General features: G+C 40.9%; 1 protein-coding gene across 1 annotated transcript in view; it reads right to left on the reverse strand.

Annotated features, from left to right (window-relative positions):
• The window catches only part of dlg2 (discs, large homolog 2 (Drosophila)), a 284,548-nt gene extending 275,618 nt beyond the window's left edge, over nt 1–8,930 (reverse strand). The window contains exons 1-2 of the mRNA XM_076101603.1: nt 8,912–8,930; nt 7,128–7,259 (exon numbers count right to left, since the gene is read on the reverse strand). Coding sequence (XP_075957718.1) covers nt 7,128–7,259; nt 8,912–8,930 — 151 coding nt within the window. The remainder of the gene's footprint in view (nt 1–7,127; nt 7,260–8,911) is intronic.
• Between the last annotated feature and the right edge of the window lie 1,788 nt (nt 8,931–10,718).

Consider the following 10,718-nt stretch of genomic DNA (forward strand, 5'->3'; position numbering starts at 1 on the left):
GCAAACACTTTTTCACACAACTGTATGTAACCCATTTTTCCCAATACGACAAAAATTGTTCCAGCTTGTAGTTGACAGATGCTGTTATCTTCTCCATTTTGTAAATGTCCATTGTAATGTCCATCCATGTGTTCAGAGTGAGACTCTCTTGTGACAACCATTTCCTGGTAATAGTCTTTTTGCTGGCCACCAGAAGTACATTTATTAAATATTTGTCTCTTTTTGACAGTGTTTTAGGTAAATATCTAAGATACATGGTCTTACTTTCTAGAGGTATTTCACCTTCAAAAATGTTTTATAGGGCAGTGTGTATCCCTTTCCAATAGTCTGTGATAACAGGGCAATCCCAAAACATATGGTGATGGTTTGCATTTTGGTTTCCACATCCTCTCCAGCAAACAGGAGGGTTACTATCATAGTGGCATTTCCGAGAGGGTGTAATAAAATACCGTATCACATTTTTCCAACCAAACTCTGCATGTCTGCGAGCTGGTACACTTCCATTGAGTTTTCCATATTACTGTCCATTCTTCCTCAGATATAGTTATTCCTCCCGCCTTCTCCCATTTTGTTTTAATATAGGAGGTTGAATGTGTTTTAAAGTTCAACAGACATTTATATATACATGAGATGATTTTACTGCCTATATCTGAGTTATAAGCTTTTCTAAACAGTTCTATCAGGTGTGTACTCTTAGTCATGTTTTTCGTCTTCGTATTCACATAATGTCGCATCTGCAAGTATCGATAGAAGTCCTGTTTTTCTAGTGAGTGTTTCTCTTTAAGAGTTTCAAAACTTAGCAGTGTGCCTCCTTTCATTATGTTGCATATGGCTGTTATTTCTGTAGCTGTCCAATCCCTAAATCTAGCATCCAATTTATTTGGTGTGAAGTCAGAATCATATGCACACCATTTAAGTGTTACCATATCTCCCTCTAGTTTGTGTTCTCTTATAATGGTTTTCCATACTTCAAGAGTCCACTTCAGCCATGGGTTATCAGTAGTATTTATGTTACTTTGTAGATTGTTATCAGCTAGGATTGCCTGTATGGGGTAGGGGAAAAAATCGATACAGCATAGTATCGCGATATTTTGCGTGGCGATATTGTATCGATACATGGACGCCAAGTATCGATCTTTTATTATATAAACTATTAAAAAAAAAAAAGGTTTTTTTTTTGAAAAATCAAATCAATTACTTTTTCAGTCCACTAGATGGTGCCGAGTTATTTTCTGGTGAGGTCAGCAAAGGTCCCGGGTCAGTGTGATTGGTAGGAAGTTGGTCAAAACAAAGATAGAGACATCTGGCCTCACAACGGGGTTAAATCTGCCAACAGTAGCCAGGCTCATGGGGAGAGTGCAGTGCATAACCGTCTCTCTGCCCTTGACGTCCACGCATAGCAAGTTATACTGAGTTATATAACTATTATATCCTACTTGTATAAGTTATAGTTCATATACTGAGTCCACACATTTGCATTTAGTTAAGTTGGACTATGTAGTAAGACAAACAGTTCAGTTTGTCAGGTTCATGAAACATTTATGACATTGTTGGTCAGTCTGTCTGCTTGACAATCCTATTTTGCTGCAATAAAAATTATTGAAGTGAGATGAACAGACTGAAAACTTTATCTTATTAGATAAAACATGTTGACACAGTTTTCCTTTGGGGACATCATTTGAAGTTGAAAAAGTAATAAATTGCAATATAGGCCTATGTTATCGCAATACTCAGAATATCGCAGTATCGTGATAATATCGTATCGTGACCTAAGTATCGCGATAATATCGTATCGCGGGACCTCTGGTGATTCCCACCCTTAGTATGGGGGTGGAAGTTATTTTCTCTTCAATGTTTTTCCATTGAGCCTTATACGATGGGTTGTACCAGCCTATTACCGCTCTCATCTGTGCTGCTAAATAGTAATCTCTAAGAGAAGGTAGGCCCCATCCTCCCTGTTCTTTAGGTAGTTGTAAGGTTTTGAGACGGACCCTGGGTCTTTTACCTGTCCAAATATATCTAGATAACATCTTGTCCCATTCATTAAATTGGTTTTGGTTAATCTCTATTGGTAGAGTTTGAAATAGATAAAGTACTCTGGGCAGTATATTCATTTTAATGGATTCAATCCTTGCCGTGAAATTTAGGAAAGGAATTATGTTCCATCTTGCTATGTCTTCCTTAATTTTTCTTATTAGTGGATCATAGTTATAGTCTGCAAGTTTTGTAAGATCTTTTGTAATATTGATGCCCAGATAGTTGAAGGATGTTGTTTGCCATGCAAAGGGGTATTTATTTTCAATTTCTCTTGGTGGGCTATAGTTATATGAGAGTAACTGGGTTTTGCCCACGTTAATCTTGTACCCCGATAGTTTGCCATACTGTTCAAATGACTGCATCAGTTTTGGTAAAGAGTATGTTGGTTGCCCCAGGTAGACCAAAATGTCATCTGCGTAGCAGGACAATTTGTGTTCCCTCCCTTTAATAGTAATTCCTCTATCTTCATTTTGTCTGATGTATTGAGCTAGCGGCTCCAAATATAATGCGAAGAGTAGTGGTGACCACGCACAACCCTGTCTTGTACCTCTTTCTAGATTGAAATTGTTTGATAAATATGCGTTGATTTTAATCCTGGCAGTGGGATTGTCATGGTCACATGTCAATGTTAATTATTCCTCACAATAATTATTAACAATGATTGTGTATTCACACATTTTGGGAAATCTGGGTCAACTTTGCATTGTGCAATGAAACCTGCATGCCGGCCTGTAGTCACCAGCTTTTTTTTGGGTACCTTTTTCTCCACGAAGAAACTAGTAAAAAGTCTCGTCTATAGCCGAGGGGGGGATCCAACCCTACGAGGCACGCGAGCGTCTTTGAGCGCCTGCGTTCAAACCTCTAGTCTGGGCCTTTTCGATCGTACTGCTTTGCCTCGCCTCTACCCCCGCCACCCACGAGTTGTTGCCCCGCGGCCTGTTCCGAGGACTGACGGACCTGCCGACGGTATGCGATCGCAGCGGGGGCGGTGCGTCCGGTGCCAACAGGAAGCGCCCGCCATTCGGAACCTGAAAACCTAGTACGGTGCGGCGGCCTCTTCCTTTTAAAAAGCAAGCGTTTTTGATTCAAAAAGAACAGAAACTACAATTTTTAGACGGAGCTCCATGGGGACCTAGTGCTATTTTTAGAACATGCCTTGCGGGCAACTCGCATGGTCCCTGCGGGCGACCAGGTGCCCGCGGGCACCGTGTTGGCTACCTCTGGTCTAAATGATCCACATTCCATTTTATCCTTGCCTTCTTTCGGAATAGCTTAGATTATTGCTTCTTTCCAGCTGGGTGGTGTCTGTGCCTGTTTTAAAGCCCAATTCAGTGTGGGAAGTATCAAAAGGATCAGCTCATTTTTAAATTCCTTTTACCACTCTGCCGTATAACCATCCGATCCTGGAGACTTGCTTAATTTGAATCTACTAATTGCAGATCTTAGTTCATCTTCTGATACATCTGCTGTCATTCTTTTATTTTGGTCTTCATTTAAAGTGGGCAACTTCAGAGAATTTAGATAGCTATCAATTTGGGTTACATCTCCCCCTGGAACTTTAGAATATAGATTTTTGTAAAACACTTCAAAAGCTTCCTGAATTTCACTTCGTCGATTTTTTATCACTTTTGTTCTTGGATCCCTAATTCTGTGAATTGTGTTCTCTGCCATCTTCTTTTTCAATTTCCATGCTCGTATTTTCATTGATTTGGATCCACTTTCATAGTGTCTCTGTTTCAAAAACATTAAGTTTCTCTTGATTTCTTGTGTAGTGAAATTGTTAATCTCATTCCTAATTCTTCTAATTTCCCCTAATGTATCTTGCGCTAAACTCAATTTGTGTTTTTTTTCTAATTCCTTCAGTTTGTTGTACAACTCCTCAATCATTTTATTCCTTGTTTTCTTTTTATATGAGGATATTGCTATAATTTTCCCTCTTAGGACAGCCTTTAGAGTATCCCACAGAATGGGAGGTGAAACTTCTCCATTGTCATTGAATTCCAGGTAAAGACTAATCTCTTTTCTAATTTGTTTCTTAACATCCAGATCATTGAGTAAACTTGAATTCAGTTTCCATGTAGTATTCTTTGTTCTCAAGTTAAGATCAACAGAGAGGTATATAGGTGCATGGTCACTTAGATCTATTGTCCCAATCCCACAATTGTTTATTTTATCCTTATCTTTTCCAAATGTTATGGAATAGTCTATTCTTGTGTACAGGGAGTGGGGGGCAGAATAATAAGTGTAATCCCGTCTGTTAGGGAAAAGGTCTCTCCATATGTCAATTAAACCAACCTCCTCACACAGTGTGTTGACTTTCTTATATATGGACTTCCTTTCATGGGTCTTCCTACTGGAGGAGTCTAACTTTGGCTGTAGGTGTATATTTAAGTCCCCCCCCCACATATCAACAGGCGTTCTGTTTCTGTTGTCATGATATTGGTGATTGTTTGGAATAAACCTAGATGGCTTCCTGTGGGTGCTTATATATTAAACAGAGTAACAGGATTCCCATCTATATTCCCCCTTACCAGAATATATCTGCCCTCCTTGTCTCCCATTTGAAATACTTTTCAAAATTTAGTTTGCTTGATATAAGGATAGCAACTCCTCTCCTATGTCCTGACTTATATGATGAGAAGAACACATTATTGAAGCCCATTCTCTTTAGTTTTTCGTGCTCTGTGTCATTTAGATGGGTTTCCTGTAAATATGCCACATGTGCTTGTTCTTTCTTCATTTTAGATAATATTTTACTGCGCTTAATTGGATTCAAAAGCCCATTGACATTAAAAGAAATAAGTTTTACTTTGTCACTAACCATATGTGTGTGTCTGTCATTGTATAAACGAACTTATCAAAACGGACCTTAATTGATCTACTCCCTGAACAAGCAAGAACAAAGAAACATACATGAAAAAACAGGAACAAAAAATGTGATTCCAAGGTTGGGGTCTCTAATAGATGACCCTGGGTTGAGCTAGAAAGAACATCTAGCTGTGAGGGTAAGCCTCTCCGAACTATGGGTCGAGGGCCCCCACTGCAGCGTCGAGGGAAAAAAAATCCCTTTGTATTCCTCCCATGTATATATTCACATTCAAATGGGAAAAAGGAGTCTATAAAGATCACATAAAATAATAGAACATGTTCAATATGCATCCCTCAGATTGAGTAGCACCGTCAGTTTTAGATTCTATTCAGCTTACCAACATTTTTGAGGTTAGTCAGAATTTATGGCTCTTCTGGGGGAGGTGAGGGCTGTCTTCTGAATGCCGTCAGTCTCTCCTGAATACTCTTGTCTCCTGCTGTGTCGGTCCTCTCATTACTTCCCAAGTGGAGCGGGACAGTTGCTCAGCCAGGCTCTCCCTCGGTGTGATCACGCTGACAGGCAATCCTCTGTCTTTCATATCTGCAGTCGCCTCTTCCGCCGACTGGTACAGCCGCGTCCCGCATTCGTAAAACACTCGCAGTTTAGCAGGGTACGGAGTCTGGAAGCGGATCTGTCTCTGCTTTAACGCTCGCTTTGCTTCAGAATATTTCTTACGATTCTGCAGAACCGTTGGGGGATAATCTTGGTCAAAATATATTAGTCTCTCGTTCAGAAGCACACTTTTCTTTCCCCAGGCCTTGCGCAGAATCTCTTCTTTGATTTTGTATCGGTGGAATCTGATTATTATTGACCGTGGCTTGTCTTCTCTGTCCCCGGTAGGTTTGGGGGCGAGCGCCCGGTGCGCCCTCTCAATACCAAGGTCCGTAGTTGGTTGGGGGGGGGGGGGGGGATCTCCAGCGTGTCACCCATTAACTTTTCCACAAACTCCACCATAGACGACCCCTCCGCTCCTTCGGGAACATTATAAATCCTTAAATTCTCCCGACGTGATCTCCCTTCTTGGTCGAGTAATTTGTTTTCCTGTTGATCACTTTTATCATCTTGCCGAGCACCTGTTCCAAGTTTTGAACTCGATCTTCCACACTTTCGATCCGTGTCTCCGCCTCTGCAATTTTTTGGTTGACGTTGGCCAGCTCGGAGGAAATATCATTTAGCTGATGTTTTGTGTCTTTGCGAAAGTCCCTATTTCTTCCAGAACTTTCGTTAAACTTGCCATGTCATCTGGCTGAGAGTTAGCATTAGCTCCGCCATCTTGTACATGTGTCTGTGAGCTGTTCTTTGTGTTTTCTTCATTTACGGCTCTCCAATCGTGCTTTTATTGTTTGTGTCCTTTTCCCCCCATTGTTGCCCCACTTACCAGCCGGAATATTCTCGAAAAATTTAATATTTGATTGTTTATCAGGGCGTAGTAGTTATTTTCCCAGAGGAGCTATGCTTTAGGCTGCCATTCAGGGCGATGACGTCACCGGAACCAGGTTTGCAGTTTTCAAGGTGTATATTTAAATTGCATCTCTTACACACATGAAGATAAAGTTGTGAACACCGGCTGAATATCTATTATCAGAATCATTATAACTGTATTATAACTGCTACTGTGTAAAGGGAATACTGCTGTTAAAAAAAACCTTATTTGTTTAAAGTGTTTGCAAACCAAATGTTATTGCACTTTTGTTCATATAGCAGTACTTTTAAAATAAAGGTGCACACTACACTACTTTTGAATTCATTATTGAACTTTGCGCATAATAATGACATTAATCGCAAAACAATCATACGATTCAAAATTATAATCGTTGCCCAGGACTAATATATAATTATATGTATATTTATATATATGGCACTAAATAGTGCAAGTTAGATGTTATTGTAATGTTCCGGACCTTTGCACGAGGAGATTTTCTCAATCTGGACCTTTTGGAAATTGAATTGAATACCCCTGGTCTACAGCAATTATTATGCAGTGAGTGTATTTCAGCAGCCCAACTCTGATGGCCTTCCAGCGTTGCTGAAGCCATGAGTTGTGCGATTATAAACATCCATCTGTGCTGGTGCACTAGCATACAACCAGCCACACAGTCATGTACCTTTAATGCTGCACAAATATTTGAAATGCTTTTGTTTTTCTGAAAACCACAACAATATTAAGTTGAAAGGAAATAAAACAGTTGCTTGACGGATTGGTTGAACTTCACTGACTTACCAAGAAGAGCTTCAAACAGGTTGCTTTGGAAAATCCCCATCACTCTCAGAATGGCAGTCTTGAGCTGCTGCTCCTCCGGCTTCTTCAGTTTAGTGCAGAACTCCTCCAGAAGCCCCAGGGCTCGAGCTGTGTCTGGAGAGGAGGGGCAGATAGGACAAGACAGCCGTTGGTGTTATAGATACATATATATATGTATATTTGTAGTATGATGTGACAATATTTGGTTTGATGATACATTTAGGCCATAAAAAAGTACTTGAGCCCAGAGCGTGTAAATGAAGAGTGAGTAAAGTGAGTTCAGGTGGTTTACTGTCCTCTACAGCTGTACACTGTGCTACACAGACAACAGATATGATATATGCTCAAAAGTATATAGACACCCCAGCATTCCAGCTATATGTGACAGTTGAACATCATTCCAAAACCATTGGCATAAATGTGCTGTTCTAACAGTCTCCACTCTTCAGCTCAAGATCACAGATTTGCCTCAAAGGCTTTATAATCTCTACAACAAACATCTTCTGACCTTTGACCTTGGAGAAAGAAAGACCCTGAGAATGCCCCTCAGGATGGACAGGAGTAGCTACATGTCATGTGTACAGAATGAACATAACAGAGTTAAAACACATTCAATGCATCCGACGCAAATGATTCATAAAGAGTGGTAATAGCAGTAGTAGCAGCATTAGTAGAATTAAAAAATAGTAGTAATAGGGCCAGTAATAATATCAGAAATATGATGAATACTAATAATAACGTTGCTGTGGGCTTTCCACCACATTTTGGAAGCTGGCAGCATAGATGTGCTAGCATTTAGCCACAAGAGCATTCAGGTCACTAGTGTTGGGTGGTAAGAGCTAACTAGAGTCATTGTTCCAGTTCATCCCAAACGGGTTCGATAGGGCACCGCAAACTACAAAAAGACATTCGATTACAGTCATTTAGCAGACGCTTTTATCCAAAGCGACTTACAATAAGTGTATTCAACATCGGTATTCAAGAGAACTACTAGTCACCAGAAGTCATAAGTGCATCTCCTTTTTAAACAAGCATCTAAGAGCATAAACCAGAGCAGAAGTGCAGAAACAAACTAATACGAATACAATAAGTGCAACAAACTAGTATGAATACAATAAGTGCAACAAACTAGTATGAATACAATAAGTGCAACAAACTAGTATGAATACAATAAGTGCAACAAACTAGTATGAATACAATAAGTGCAACAAACTAGTATGAATACAATAAGTGCAACAAACTAGTATGAATACAATAAGTGCAACAAACTAGTATGAATACAATAAGTGCAACAAATTAATACGAATACAATAAGTGCAACAAACTAGTATGAATACGATAAGTGCTAAATGGAAGGCTCAGGGTAGTACCTCTTGAAGAGGTGAGTTTTCAGCCTGATGAAAGATGGGCAGCGACTCTGCTGTCCTGACGTCAGTGGGGAGTTCATTCCCCCACTGTGGGGCCAGGACAGAAAACAGCCGTGACCGGGTCGATCGGAGACATGTGTTGATGGAGCTGACTCTAAGGCAGCGAAGGACAAACTGTGGTGGAAAGTTGGACAGACACTGGTTGTCCATGGGCAGAAATGTCCACATACCTTTGGCCATATAGTAGATGTGTATTCTGAGGCTAATGGAAACCAAAAGGTTGAGAGTTCACAATGTTACTATAAAATGTGGACAAATGCAATGTGTGTGATGTGACTTTTACTTTTGACGGGGTCTGATGAAAGGCTCTCAAAACCTGTGGCACATACAGTGACTCACCTTTTCTTCTGATAGGCATGGCTGACTCTGTGTAAACTTGACTCTCTCTAACTCTTCCAGCTCTGTCTTCAGTGCATGGTCAAGATGTTCTTCCTCTTGGTGGGATCACACAAAACAGGAAGGGTTCTGATAAAAGCAGCTCTTCTCCAAGCACTCTTGAGAGGAGAACCTAAACAAGAGTCCAGGTACCACAAGGAGGGGGTCTCCAAGAGGGTCTGTGTCCAGTGAGGAAGGTTAATTCCACAGACTAGATTTTAGCACAACGATGTCATGTGATCACAGGTGTCTCTGTACCAACAGTAATCCACAAGAAGCTCAGAGAGGATCCCTGCAGTGATGCCTCATCAACTTGTATCTGCTGGGTCCGTTCACTCATTCAAGGCTCCTCTGCTTTAAAGACATTCTGCACGTGAGGCTGCTTACTTCTGTCAGGTTCCTCCTCTGGCTGTCCAGCTGGCAGACCACAGGCGTGCCTGATCATGATGGATCCACTGCTGGTCCAAACATCCTCTCTCAGACAATGCAGGACCAGAGACAGACGGTGGACACCAAGCCGCGAAGTCCTCACAGTCCTGATGAAGAGAGTAGAGAAGCTGCCGCGGGTTAACACCCGGTCCTGGCTCGGTCCTGTCTCTCTGTAAACCGTCAGTTATCCTGCCCGACAGTGCATACCTGAAGTTTCTCAGACAAAGCGCAGGTTAAAGGTTCCACGACACTCCAAAGAAGAAAATGAATGTCGAGTTTCAAAAGTCAGTTGTCCCCGCGTTTTCCTTTAAGATTTACCGTTGGGACATGGCACCTAACGCGTAGCAGTCCCTTCACAGTTGGTGTCTGGAGGTGGGACTGATGGAGGACATGTGTACCGCACCCCATGAGGCGGATAACGATAAGTGATGAAATACAAAACTCTAAATTCTAACGCCGCCTGCTAATGGTGCTCCTACGATAGATAGAAACATGCGTGTTATTCATTAGTTAGCTAGCATCCATGCTACACCAGCAGCCAGCGGCGGGCTCAATGAAACGCTTTCCCAGTGCGACGCCTGGCTGTAGGAAAATACCTGCCTGCCAACTGTGGGAGAAAACGCATGGCTCTCAAATGACTCCATGTATTTTCATATTCCGTAAAATTGTGACTGCATTCGCCGGACATTTCCCCTGATGAAGAACAGCACTGTCCTCGAGCTGCCACATCTCTTTATTATTTAACCAGGTACGGTACAGCGTTACGCTAGCCATATGAACTGACAGCATCACCAACAGTTTGAAGTGCCAGAAACAAGCTAGCCACAATAACACGCGAAACTTCCGCTTATCGATTTCACAATAATACACTCGTTAACGATACACGTTTACAGTTTTGAAACACATTTGCAGCTTTAGCAAACGGCTGTCTAGATTTGTACATTGAATAATATGAATAATATGTAATGAAGAGACACATTGTGAGTTAAATTATTAAGGTAATTGAATTGCGAGCCAATGCAATAACAATGCGATCTTTAAATATGAAACACTCATACATACAGACCATCGTAGTTGGTGTACGGCTTTTAAAACATCATCAACATGGAACAATATTTTATTTTCAATGTGTTTAACTTCTGCTTTCTCTTTGTGCACACATTTATCTACCTCCAGAGCAAAACCGGCTATGTTTTAAAAAACATTAATTTTAATGCTATAAATTATTAAAAAGGTTCGTCTAAACAAATTAGAAACCGTAATACTTTGGCAGATATTGTGGAATAGGCCTATGATTTTGATGATAAATTGATTGATGGTAAATGAATGTTCCAGGAGGCAC

The sequence above is a fragment of the Anarhichas minor genome, unplaced genomic scaffold (genome assembly GCF_050575085.1).
Source record: "Anarhichas minor isolate MPS153535 unplaced genomic scaffold, ASM5057508v1 ptg000027l, whole genome shotgun sequence".
In the NCBI taxonomy this organism is placed as follows: domain Eukaryota; kingdom Metazoa; phylum Chordata; class Actinopteri; order Perciformes; family Anarhichadidae; genus Anarhichas; species Anarhichas minor.